The following is a 14,606-nucleotide window of genomic DNA, read 5'->3' on the forward strand; positions in this document are numbered from 1 at the left end:
CATTTCAAATTTAAGTGGTATCTAGCAAGAGTGGAGAATGAAACTGGAAAGAAGTTGAAGTGTTTGAGATCAAACAGAGGTGATGAATTCATTTCTAATGAATTCAATGAATTCTGCATTGAAAGAGGAATTAAAAGACAAGTATCAACCCCTGGTACACTACAGCAAAAGGTATAGCTGAAAGAAGGAACAAATCCATCATGGATTGTGCAAGAACTTTGATGATAGAAAATAATGTTGTAATCAAATACTGGAAGGAAGCAATCAGTACTGCAGTACATACCTTGAACAAAGTACAACTGAAGAAAAATTCAAATCAAACTCCTTATGAACTATGGTATGGCTACAAACCTAATGCAAGTTACTTGAAAGTATTTGGTAGCAAATATTATATCTTGAAGGAATCTAGGAAAGGTAAATTTAATGTCAAAGGTGATAAAGGCATATTCCTAGGATATTCTTGCACAAGTAAAGCATATAAATGTTTGAATTTATCCACTCATAAAATCATAGAAAGTGCACATGTGAGAATTGATAAGTTTGTAGAAAAGAGTGAAGAAGGGAGCAATAAAGAACCCGAGGATTACAAAAACTTTATCTACTACGAACATGATACATTGCCAAATCCAATTGGAATTCAGTAGACTTCACCTCCCGAGTCCCCAAAATCTCCAAAGGTTATTGAGCTACAACCAATGCAACCTGAGTCACAATCTAAAGGACCTGAGTCGTAGTCAAAAGCTACCGAGCTTTGCTAGAGCAAATCAAGTTTGAAGGACCCAAGTCACAGGCAGTGGGACCTGAGATTGATACATAAGATTATGGTGAGGCTAGTGGAAAAAATTATAAATTCAAAGTACTTGTATTAGCAACATATGTCATAAAACACCATGCACCAGATCAAATCATTGGAGACAAGTTAGATGAAACAATGACAAGAAACAAATTGAAAGGTACATTTTTGCTTACTGAATTTGAGACTAGATTAGTTAAAGATGCTTTAGTTAATGGAAGTTGGATTGAAACAATGAATGAAGAGATATAACAGATAGAAACAAATAAGATCTAAACTCTTGTTCCTAAACCCAAGGATAAGAATGTAATTAGCACGAAGTGGGTTTTTAGAAATAAGTTGAATGATGATGGAGAAGTTTCTAGAAACAAAGCAAGGTTAGTATGCCAAAGCTATTCTCAAGAAGGTATTGATTATGGTGAAACTTTTGCTCCTATTGCAAGATTAGAAGGTGTTAGAACTTTACTTTCTTATGCTGCACATAAAGGATTTAAGGTTTATAAAATGGATGTGAAATCTACATTCTTGAAGAGGAAGTTTACATAGAACAACCAAAAGGTTTTATAGATCCTAGCAAAAAGAATATGGTTTGTAAAGTGCAAAAGGCATTGTATGGACTCAAGCAAGCTCTTAGAGCTTGGTATGAATGACTTCATAGCTACTTAATAAAGATTGGTTTTCAAAGAATAAATGATAACAACAACCTATATATCAAAGGAGCATACAAGAAGATTGTATTAGCATAAATCTTTGTAGATGACACATTGTTTACTAGAAATGATGACTTGTGCAAAGTTTTTCCAGAAGAGATGAGTAAAGAATTTAAGATGTCCATGTTTGAAGAGATAATTTTTTTTGTTGGCTTACAAATCCAATAGAAGAAAGATGATATCCACATTACTCAATCCAATTATATCAAGGAGATACTAAAGAAATTTGGAATGGAGGATTCAAGACTAGTTGGAACACCTATGTCTACTGGACATAAGCTTTCCAAGAATGATGATTCCAAGGAGGTAGATCAAACCACATACAGATCAATGATTGGAAAATTGCAATATGTGGCACACATACAAGGCATAATATTGCATTAGTAGTTGGTATGGTGGCAAGATTCTCAACAAATCCTAAAGAAAATCACATGATTGAAATAAATAGAATCATGAGGTATCTGAAAGGTATTGAAGACTATGGATTATGGTACAAGAAAGGAGGCAATTTGGATTTAAAGGTCTTCACAAATGTTGACTGGGCAGGAAGTGTTGATGACAGGAAGAGCACCAGTGGTGGAGCATTCCTTCTTGGTAAAAGACTAGTGTCTTGGATAAACAAGAAGCAAAATCATATTTCTTAGTCTACAACAAAGGTAGGGTATTGATAAGTAGGAGATAATTTCCACAGCAAGTCAAATTATGATATTGCTATTAGGATTTAACTGTGTGATTTATAATTTCCACAGCAAGTCAAATTATGATATTGCTATTAGGATTTAACTGTGTGATTTTTGAGTCAAACACATTGACTCATATTTCATGAGTAGTGATTCAACATGAATCCATATCTCATGAGAATAAATGGAACACTTAGCACTCATTGGATCTAGGTGATGCTCACAGGGGTGAAGCACTAGGACTTCCTGGAAGGTCACCCATCCCAGTACTACTCCAGCCTGAGCGCGCTTAACTATAGAGTTTCCTCCATAGTTAAAGCCAAAGCTTGCAACCCCATTTGCAAAACCTTCACCAAGTGATGTGCCTTATGAACCATTCATTAGAAAGCCCCTTAAGCTCATTAATTGATAAGTAGGAGATAATTTCCATAGCAAGTCAATTTATGATATTGCTATCAGGATTTAACTGTGTGATTTTTGACTCAAAAATCATACAGTTAAATCTTGATAGCAATATCATAAGAGGTAGGGTATGTTGCAACAACAATTAATTGTTCTAATATTGTTTGGTTCAAGCAACTGTTGGCAGGTATGAAGATAGAAATCAAGGATCCAGTAGTTGTCATTTGTAATAACACTAGTGCAATTAATATATCAAAGAATCTTGTGATGCATACCAAGACCAAGCACATTGCTATAAAATATCATTTTCTAAGAGAATTGGTGCAAGATAAAGAGTAAGATTGGAATATGTGAATACTAAAGAACAAATTACAGACATATTCACTAAGCCATTACCTAAGGATGTATTTTTGTATCGAAGAGGTAAGTTAGGGGTTATTCCCCTATCTGAAACTCACTAAATGAAGTTTAGTGATGTATAAACCAAAGCATATTGAAGATCAACCAATTGATGCAGTATTAAAAGGGTAGATTGCATATGAATTAGTACATAAGGTACATTGCTATTAACTAAGCATTGTCTTTGGCATAAGATGTCAAAGAGGGAGAGTTTGCTGTCATATTCACATAAATTTTGTAAAGAAAGAGAGTTCTATGATGAGGGAGAGTTTGCAGTGAGTTCAGTCATATAGTAGTTAAAGATGTCAAAGACGAAGACTTGATATCAAAGAGGGAGTGTTTGCTATTAGAAGAAGATGTTGAAGACAGACTTTACTGATAGAGGGAGAAACTGAAGGCAGAGGGAGTTCACACTGATAGAGGGAGTTCTCAAGGATGAGAATCATAATGAAAATAAAGATATGTTCCTTACTTTATTTTCTTCTAAAAATTTCATTATATTATGACATGTTGTGTTGCTATCAATGCCAAAGAGGGAGATTATTGAAAGTAATTGATTAATTGTATTTTGCCTTTAATGTTACACAAAATGTCATATCTTTACTAGTCAGTGTATGACGAGCTCACTTAGGCATTGAAGATAGTTTCCTATGTCTACCGAGCATTTCAGAGTTTGCCAAGTTCAGAAGGCAGTGACTACCGAGTTCACTCGAGCATCGAAGAGAAGTTCACATAAGTTGAGTGTTAACCAAGCTCACTTGGGTAGCAAATGAAATGTTGGATGGAACTGGTGTTAACTGAGCTCACTTGGTTACCAAATGAACTTTGTGAAGATGCAGTGTTAATTGAGTTTACTGGTTAACACAAGAAAATCATTTCTAAGTTAGTGTCTATCGAGCAGGGTTGGCTAACAAAAGATTTTCTTGTTTTGGCATATTAAGTTCAATGGATTTGTTTGTTGGTTCTAGCCGACTGAGGAGATGAATATTAATCATTCTAAGTTATATTCAGGCCGACTTGACAATGCATAAGGTATAAATATAAGGTCACGTTGAGGATTGATTGTGTGCAAGTGTATGGAAGAATAGAAGATGCTTAGAAGAAGTGAATTAGAAGGATAAGTAGAATATCCTTGAGGAGCTGCAAAGATACATTTGACCAAGAAGGATCAAGCATACAAGCCAGAATTGAGATATGTAATCAACAATTCAGTTGCATCAGAAATCAAGTCATCTCATTATTGCTCTCTAACCATTGTAGCAGTGATCTAAATCTCTTAATAGAGTTGGCTTAATAGCTATTTGTAAATCTTCTAACAAGGTGGCATTTTTAGATTGAAGTGTCTAAAGACCTCTAACAAGGCCACTTCTAATAGGGTGATTAAATCCTCTAATAGGGTCACACCTAACAGTGTGTTTTGTAACATTTAATAGGGTTGGCTCCTAACAAGGCTTACCTCAGAAGAGTGAAAACCAATAACTCGTTGCAAATGGTGGTTTTTTCCAAATTGGGTTTCTACGTTAAACCTTCGTGTCACTTGTGTTCATACTATTTCTTTCATGTGTATGCAACTAAGTTAATTAAGGTTAATCACAAAAAAAATCTTAACATTTGCATGTTAAGCATTTACCGAGCTACAATTGTTATTTCAGTGGTTGCCAAGTTTCAACATATTATCAGTATTAACCGAGTGCCTGTGTGTTTACCGAGCATCATTAGTGTAGTGTTTATGTTTTGAGCTAACATCTATGGGATCTGAAATTTATTTTAGTCGTAATTGATTCACCCCTCCCCTCTTAGTTACTCCTCTTATATTTCCAATAGGAACTTCTTGACACCAATCATTTTCACTATCAAGACACCTTCAAATGCTACTTGCACTTCCCCTGTATTGTTGTTCCTTCTAGCAAATTTTTGGCCTTAATTACAATGATATTACTATTGGAATCCTCTGTTATATAGCCTACACTAGAATAACCCAAATTTCCTTTTGACAATCTATGAAAAATTAGCCTTAATTCATCCTTTGTTCAAAAGATTCCCAACTCACTTCCTTAATGACTACCTAAAATAATTAATCTTGTACAACCTATTAATAAACATAATAATATTATTGTTTAAATTTTAAAATAATAATGAATAAACTTATATAATTATTAACTTTAATCATAATTATAATATCTATTAAAATTAAATATATATGATAATAATCATTTAATTAAAATTTTAACTAATTATGATAGTTTTTAAATTTAAATTAGAATTAGAATATTATTTGATTAGTTTCAATATTAACTTTCATCATAATTCTATATTTATTAAAAATATTTCTAATTATTTTATAATAATCACAATTATGCAACAATAATTTTTTATACTAAATTAAAATACATTTATCTATGTATTTATATTTTTTAATAATAAATTAAAATATCGATGTTACATAATTGTAAAACCAACATGATCAATTTAATTCTGACTTAGATAATTTTATAATATTTGTAACTCTAAATTATATAATTATTGAAATAACTTAATCTATTTAATTTTAACTTTAATTCTAACTTTGGTAATTTATATTCTAACTTAATTTTACCTAAGTGTAAAAATATCTTAATTAGAAGACATCGAATTATTTGATGGTAATGTTCATAGATGACAATGAAAACAAATTCTACATTATCGGCATGGACAATCTCATTATCCCGATCAATTAATCTTGTTTAGTTACACCCGGCAAGATATCAGCTTAAAATCTAACTAAACTCTGTCTTAAACTGACGACCTCTGCAAAGTTCTGTACAGCTAGAATTTCTGCTTTTACTATAAATAATTACTGCCACAAAAAATGGTGCATTCTTTCCCACAGAAAATTGATTTTTGCAAAACATTCCTTTACGAGTAAAATAATGCTAATTGCTGTTGTTTATCAGCTTATTTAACTCGTTCATCAAAGAATCAGGGAAGACTTCTGACGCTCTTTCGCGATATCGCCAAAAAATCTAATGTCATGCTTCTCATTGAGCTTTGATCTGACATTTTTAAATGCATATACTTTTTCTTGCAAGAAAATCAAATTTGCTTCGTCAAGCTTCAAAGCTTCTGTGGGGAAAAGGCTTTAAGCATTAATCGGGCATCTTTGTCTTATTCGGATTGCATTTTGTTAACTAGGTTTTGAGCGATGCAACGGCGTATGAATTAGGGAAAAAATTGATCTTGTTTAGTTTATCGCTCGACTCCTTTGGGAATCACTCAATTCCCTTAGTTAGAACTGGTCTTTCATTTTTGCAAGATTGCAGCTATCGGGATAAGTTCAAGGCCCTTTTATTTTCATTCTTCCGTTTTGATCTAATAATTTACCGATCTGTACGCATCTTGACGATAGTACGGCTCTTGCATTTAAAATGGAAATGAGAAGAACACTAATTATATATTAAGGGAATCATGGGACTATTTTCTGTAAAGGGCGGTGTAAACATAGGGCCCTTTGCCTGTTCTCTTCCTATCCTTGTTCTCTTTGCAGCAACAATAGGTGTATTTCTTGGAATTGTAGTTACACCCTGGTTAGGGTTGCCCCTGGGATCCACTATACAGAGCTACATTTGGAACGCTGGTTTTGAAGATCTTCGGAAAAATGCAAGGATTACTTCTAATGTTGGCAGTTTGACTAATACTAACATAGATGTTGCTAATTCAACTGGGAAGATTGATAACAAAGAGGAACACTATGAAGGAGTTTCTATTCTATCTGCAGCTGCGCCAAATCAAAAAGAGCAGAGCATGAAACAAGATGGTCCTGTAAGGCTGTTTCCTCATGGGGACACTGTATCTACATCAAAAAATTTTAGTTCAAAACCGATTGGTGAGCACTTTGTGTCAGATGTTACTCAGTTTACCGAGGGTTCTCCCGTGGATCGGCAAAATAAGTCTGCAAAAACAGATGAAATTTCTGCCAATGGTCATCAGACAGGACAAATGGCGTTTCTACCGTCTATAATCACTGAGAACGGCACTGCAAGAATTGATGCACCTGCTACAACTCTGGGTCAGTTTCTTTAGTTTTCTTGTTCCTTGAAGATTGAATTTGGTTGATGATCTATTCTGTTTTTTAACTCCAGTTTTGTCCTATCATTCATTCAATATAACTGTCCTAAATGCCTACAAAGTTCAAGATGTTGAGTAGGCAGTCTCCCTTTTTTGGCATAGATGGAGCAAATCTGAATCTGTACAAGATTTGCTTTTTAATTTTTCTACATAGGTTTCTAATATTACAGAATTTGGAATTAGTTTTTCAAGTGAATCAATTGTAGACAATGAATTGGACAAGTTACGGTGATACTTAAGATATGAAGTTAGCTGCTGGGAATGATAAACAACCAACATACAAACATCGATGGCTTGTTTAATAAGGTACACTGTTACGTTGATCAACAAGCGACACCCAAACTTATCTAATTTCCAATACTTTTATAGTATGGTATAAATATATTTCGTGATACTAAGACACACAAATTTTACATAGATTTGTATCCTTTTTAAGTATGCCATAAACAATTTCAGTGTTATTGTGATTGTGGTAACGAAGCCACCTTAAGGCTTCTTGTGAATGTTGATCAAGGTTTTGTAAGGATTCAACTTGTTTTTAGCTAACTTCTGTGTTTAAGTTCAACTATAATCAAATTTACCTTTCTTAAAATATATTGTCAAGACTCGAGATTGTGAATTTTGTTCTATGACATATGTACTCATTTTCCAGGTGCAAAAATATTAATACTTTTCTGAACCACAATCATTCAACAGCAAGAATGCAGGCACCCGCAGAGCCAAGTAAATGGTCTGCACCTGCAAATTGCAATTAGGGAAACGTTATAGATAAAATATCTGTCTTAATAGTAGATTATTGCATGAGATGGAAGAGGAAATGGACATGACATTACAAATTTGAACTTTTTAATGAAGTGGTTCATTACATTACATGATATATTATGTTTTGCCAAGGTATATTGTAAAAGATACCGAATTTAGTGATGTAAATTATCTATTTTGTTTTCAGTCCATTACAAGTTTGAGGTAAATTTTGCTTAGCAAACAGATACTTCCTTGAAATCTATACAATGATACGATTGAGAAGATTGGTTACCTAAAACTGATCTAAATTGCTCCTTTGCTTTAGATCTGATTTATACTCACTTGGAAGGGTATTTGCCCTGCACCAACAGGTGCAGCTGATCTAAGTCTTGATGTCCAGGTGTTAGGTTTCTGACTTTTCTGAGTAATGGCGGAGATTTTATTGATGACTTGTGCTGGCTGGTAGGCTGGTTAAAGTGAATCAGATGTATAGTTCCCAGACTTGGACTTGGTGGGAACTTGGCAAGGCTGATCTGATGCAGCTTACCTTGTGTTCCCGCAGTTAAAACAAAAACATCCACTCTATGTTTGACACAAGAATTAATCAAATAGGAACATAATCAGAACATTGGGAGACTGCATTAAACAGCATCCTCTGATGCTTTAGTTCTTGGATAATTCTGTGTGTAATTTTTTTGTGCTTCCCATGAGCCTCATGAGTGGTCTGTATTTTCCTATGAATAGTTCGCGTCCCTCCTGTGAACATGATTTGGCATTTAATTTTTATTTAATATTGCAAGCTTTGGAACTTCTCTTGCTGTTTAATTTTTTTTATATTAAAATTTTTAATCTTGAAGTCTGAAACTACTTAGAAATAAGAATTGAGCATTGCTCTTGCTGTTTAAATTTTTCAAAGCAAGAATTTTAGCCTTTAAGCTTAAAGTTTAAAACTACCTAGAAATAAGAATAGGGCATTTGTCTTGATATTTAGTTTAACCACCAGGAACAAAACAGAGTATCCAAAGAATAGAGTGAAACAAACTAACCAACCCCCATAAACATAAACACTTACAAAATTGGGGGAGGTGGCCTGTAAAATATAAGAGCTTAGAGTCTAGCTATTGTCTTCTTAACCTAGCATGAGTGTTTTATACATTGAACTTTTACAATACAAAAAACCATATATCCTTCGTAGCAGACTGAAAGTATTAAGGTTCTTTGTTCCAGCATCCTTGTTGATAATTGGGTCCTAAGAAACTTGCAGTTGCTGCATTATGTATTGCACCACTTGGGCTGTTCATTCCACTAGATTTATCCTTGTCTTGATGGCTGGGTTCTTCTCTGTTATCATCTGAATCCAAGTGGCAATTCTCCATTAGGCCGTTGAGATCATTAATCCCTGATTGTGTGAGAAAACTTTGATAATTATTAATATATCTGGAAGCTTTTACTTCATCTTTGTGGATCAGCAGGGTTCCATCATATATCAGCTTCATAAACCTGCTCTTGGGAATATCCAAGTAGATAGATACCTGTGACATTATGTAAAAATGGATGAGTTTAAGATTAAACTCAGGAGGACATCTTCTAATCTTTTGAAATATCTTTTTGTTCCTGTCTTTCCAAAGAAGCCATAGAATTTCACCAGTTAGCACAAACCAAAATCTATTCTGATAAAAATCAAAGGACTCAACATAACTAGTAAGAATCTCACTCCAAGACAATCTAGGCTTCTTATTCCACTCAATAGGGAGACCGAGGAAGATTGACCAAACTTTCTTAGCATAAATGCAATCAAAAAATAAATGTTCAAAGTTCTCAGGCGTTTTACACATATCACAAATAACAGGTTCAACATTGATGGAGGACAACACAAAACCCACAGCAAGTTTTTTAATTAAAAGAAGCGGTCTAAAATGAACTTTTTTTGGCTCACAAGGACCTTTTCAAAAATAATAAAAAAAGAATTGCTAGTTTGAGAAAGGACATTCAAACCCCCAACATCGGGACACCCCTGTGAGGATAGAGTGATCATTCTTAAGCAAGCCATAGATCTGTTTTGTAGAAACATCTTTAAGAAGAGTACCATCAGCCCATTTTACAAACCTGCCATATTCATCACTTGTCATGATTTTACCAACTCTCTCTTTATTAATCACTTCGGATAATAAAGTATATGTTTTCTTTTGGAAAGTAGGAATACTAAATTTGGTGGAGATCTCATCCCACAACCCTAACTTATTGGTGACAAGCAGATCATTAATAACATAAATGCCTTTTTTGTTCCATTTTTTAGCAGAGAAGTTTTGTTTTAAAGCCAAAGGCTTATTGTTAAGATATAATCCCCACCAGATTGATCTATCAACAACACCATAATTTGGAGGACCATTAACAAGCCCCTAGAATAGATAAAATCTCCCTCACTTGAGACCATGCATTTCAAAAGGAATTGAGCACCTTGGATCCAAAGATCTTCGATTTGAAATCTCCCACAATGATATCCCATAGTGGTATGCTTGACTAATGTTTTCCCTTTTTGACTATTGATCTTTCAATGTTATTCCTCACAAGAAACTTCCACGTCTCATTCCCCCTTAGGGCTTTGTTGATCCATTTGGATGCAAGAGGTAACCCATGGGATTTGATGCTATGTTACCCAGGGACACGTTTTTGGCAAAAATTGACCCCGTCCCCATATCCCCCCGTCCCGGAAACTTGGAAACTTCCGGAAACCTTTCCCCTTGGCTATCCCATAAAATTAATGTTTCAGTTTTGATAATTTGTTTGATTTCCACTCTCATGTGAACTCTAAAGTTAAATTATTTAACACAAACATTATATGTTAAGGTTATATAATTTATATAAGCATGCGTTATCCATTTTTTATGTGAATATTTAAAATTTCCCTGTATATTTAAAATTTTCCCTACTTTTTATATAGCTGTTCCCATTGCCGTCCCCTGCTCCAAGAAAAAAAAAAAGGTCCCGGAAACCCATTTCCCTGTCTCCACGTCCCCTTGTCTCGGAAACCTGGGGTAACATAGATTTAATGTCTTTCAAACCAAGACCCCCAAGCTTTCTAGGTATACAACACCATTCCCATTTTACCCAATGTCTTTTCTTAGAGCCCATGCCATTTGACTATAGGAAATCCCTTAAAATCTTCCCAAGCATATTATTTTGATTCTTGGCAAACAACCAAGTGGGAGCAAAGTAAAGATGATGGGAGGAAAGCACTTTCTGTACAACCTGAACTCTCCTAGCAAGAGAGAGGGAGTGAGTTTGGCACTTAATATGTTTCTTATTAATCTTTCTGTAAATCCAATCCCACATGTCAGAGATAGATGGATCTATGGCAAAAGGAATACCAAGATACCTTACAATAGTTCTAGGACTAGCCCAATTTTAACCCATATCTGTTAACCAATTAGGAGGGGTATTTGACCAACCAAGAACAAAAGACTTCACTGGAGCTACTTTAGCTCAAGAAGCCAAACAAAAGAAGTTAAGTCTGTCAAGGGCCCTGGAAAGAATTTCTTCAGAAAGTTTTAAAAACGAAGTCGTGTCATCGGCAAATCGGGCATTAATCAATTCTTCGGAGTTAGGGAGAGTAATGCCTTTGATAGGGATACCAAACATCTTATCTCTGAGAATATAAAATAAGGCATCAGCAGCAATCACAAAAATAGAGGGGGCAATGGGACACCCTTGCCTTATAGATCTTTGCAGAAAAATAGGATTGGACAGTTTCCCATTCATCTCAATCACTGTAGAAGAATCTTTGAAGAGGATTTCAATCCATTTTAGAGAAGTAAGAAGGAAACCCAAAAGCTTTGAGCATGCCAACAATGAATGGCCATTCAACCCTATCATATGCCTTTTCAAAGTCAAGCAGAACCATGGCTACATTTTGTCCATCTGTCTTTGCCCGATGCATGCCTTCCCATCTGGTGATTAGATTTTCTAATATATATCTGCCCTTAATGAAACTAGTTTGTGTAACTGAGACAAAGTTTTTAAGGATGTCTGCAATTCTTTTAGCTAATACTTGAGCAATGATTTTGTAGGACAAGTTAAGAAGGGTAATGGGTCTCCAGTTATTAATGAGGGATTTGTCCCCATTTTTTGAAAGCAACTTGATGACACCTCTGTTCACATTACTGCCCAAAGATCTACATTGAAATGCATCATTATAGAAACACAAAAGCTCCTCTCCTATCCACTCAATATTATCTTTATAAAACTCTACTGTGAGCCCATCCAATCCTGGTGATTTCTTATCAGCCATAGACTTAATGGCACCATTGATTTCATCTAGTGAGATACATCTGCTAAGATTATCACTATCTAGGGCAGAAAGCTTTTTTGGGATACTGTTCAAATAACATTACAGAGCCTCTTCTTGTTCTTGTCTAAATTCAGATGAAAAGAGTTTAGAATAGAATTTAAAAAAAGCCCCTCTAATCCAATTAGGGTCATTAGTTTCCCCTCCTCAATCTGCACATCCTCAATCACATCTTTTTTCTGCTTAGTATGAATGATATTAAAGAAATATCTTGACCCTATATCCCCTTCTTTCAACCAATTCATCTTGGCTCAAATTTTTTGGCCTTGAATCTTATATCTTTGTAGAAATCTAAGCTGATTCGTAGTAGAGATTAGCGTTTGTTCTAGCAGGGCATCTTCTCCTCTACATTGAAGTTTTAATTCAGTCTCATTAAGCTTGACTTTTAATTCATTTTCCATCTTATTTCTTTCATTAGCAAGTTTTTTACCAGTAATTTGATAAACTTTCCTCCAAGCCTCAACTAAAAGGTCCCATTGTTCAATCGGTCTCAAGGACTAAGCATATTTTTTGGACAGATAAGTCACCATTTTAATGGCATCCTTGGTATCATAATCTTTTAGAATAGAAGAATTCAACTTGAAGGTATTGGATCTAGATATGCAGTTACTGCCATCACTGTCATGATTAAAAAGAATCAAAGTGTAGATGGGATAATGATCAAAAAGGGGGCAGGGGACACAACAACTGGAGAGTGTCCTCCTTTGGTCTGAAAGGAGAAGAAAGAAGAATCACCATACACCCTATCAAGTCTGCAAAAACTCTATTTCTACCCCCTTGATTGTTGCACTAAGTGAACCAGATATCCTTAAACTCATTTCTCCTATGCTCAAGAGGATTCAGGAGATTAAAGCATCTTTTGAATTTAAGCCAAAAATACTGTTCATTACCCTTCCAAGAATGCTTGAGCCCTCCCTCTTTGTCAAAACCATATTCCATTATGTTAAAATCTCAACAAATATCCAATAAGCTTTGGGGAGACTTGAGGAGCACCAATCCCAAAGTTTAGCTCTTTCCCTATAATCATTTGGAGCATAGATAATACAAATTCCAACCAAACCATTATCACTTTTGAGAGTCACCCACTGAGCTCTCTGACATGGATAGCAATGATAGCACTTAGGGCTAACAATGATAGCAATACCCTCTTTCCCTCGCTCGTGATTGGAGTGGAACCCTATAGCCTTATCCCAGAGTAATCTCAACATACAAGAGGCCTGAAAGCCTACCACTTTAATTTCTTGTAGACAAATAATATCTTTATCTTTCAGTTTGTTACACCAACTCCTGACAGAATATTTCTTGTCAGCCATTTCAAGCCCCCTCACATTCCAACAGGGCACATGTAGCATGGAAAACATTTTATTCGGATGGAGGTTTCTGATTTTTGTATAACCTATCAAAGCAATTAGGGATATCATTCTTATTTATATCATTGCTGGAGAGAGAATTTCTCTCATATGCTTTCCTTTTCTTTCTTACCACTTCTGTAAATTGATCTCCAGAATCAAGACTCAGTTCCTTTGGGGTCTCAAGTGAGGAGATATTAGTCTCCTTAGGGTTCACCATAACACTTTTGATTTTGCTGGCTTTCTCATTAATATAATTAATAGCCAATTGTTGAGCATTCAATCTAGCGGGGATGTTATTTTTACTTACCTCAACAATCTCTGCTTGTCTTACAACAGCAAGTGTCGTGGGATGAGTCCCAACAGAATTAGGTTTATTATGATCAGCCCGGATCACAACAAAGTCTCTATCATACAAAGGATTAGAGAGAGTGATAAATTCACCTTTATCAATAGTTTCCATTTCAACTAAAATTTTCCTTAATCTGGACTGAGCCAAACTAGGGTTCCTTTTCTTTTTCCTCCGAATTGACATGTTATTCAATTTATCGGGGGCACCCATTTTAGGGTTTGGCATATGTGTGCCGCCTTAGGCTGTTCAACAGTAACTTTAGCTTTGTCAAATTGATATTTAATCACCGGGTAGTCTTTTTTAAGATGCCCATTAAACTTGCAATGAAAGCAAGCATGAAGATTACTTAACAAGGCAATCTCCCAGGAGAAATTTTCTCCTTCCAAGTCCAATGAAATGATTTCTGGAAAATTGATTTCCAGAGATAGAGCTATAAAGACTTGCATTTAAATAAGGTAATTTAACCCTAGATTCTTCAATTTGCAGTATGGACCCAAGCAGGCTTAAGAGTTAAGAAATGAAGGGCCCGAATTTTGCTTGAAGGTTCTTAAGTTCTACCCAATTGGGAGTAGATCTTTCCACAACTGTTTCAAAATTCCCTTTTGGAGACCATGCGAATGCACAGAATAGAGAATGATCCACATTCCAAAAACCTTTTTTTAAAACTCTTTCCTGCATATTATGACTCTTAAAAAACAACAACAAACAAACCCTTTTGAATCATTCTA

At 34.9% G+C, this 14,606-nt stretch overlaps 1 protein-coding gene across 1 annotated transcript in view; it reads left to right on the forward strand.

The window, feature by feature from the left end:
• Positions 1-5,764: 5,764 nt before the first annotated feature.
• LOC149568921 (protein YLS7-like) overlaps positions 5,765-14,606 on the forward strand; it is a 66,965-nt gene continuing 58,123 nt past the window's right edge. The window contains exon 1 of the mRNA XM_089821762.1: positions 5,765-7,029. Coding sequence (XP_089677888.1) covers positions 6,429-7,029 — 601 coding nt within the window. The 5' untranslated portion in view covers positions 5,765-6,428. The remainder of the gene's footprint in view (positions 7,030-14,606) is intronic.

Source organism: Cupressus sempervirens, chromosome 3 (assembly GCF_028749045.1).
Source record: "Cupressus sempervirens isolate cs-2001-9-10 chromosome 3, ASM2874904v1, whole genome shotgun sequence".
In the NCBI taxonomy this organism is placed as follows: domain Eukaryota; kingdom Viridiplantae; phylum Streptophyta; class Pinopsida; order Cupressales; family Cupressaceae; genus Cupressus; species Cupressus sempervirens.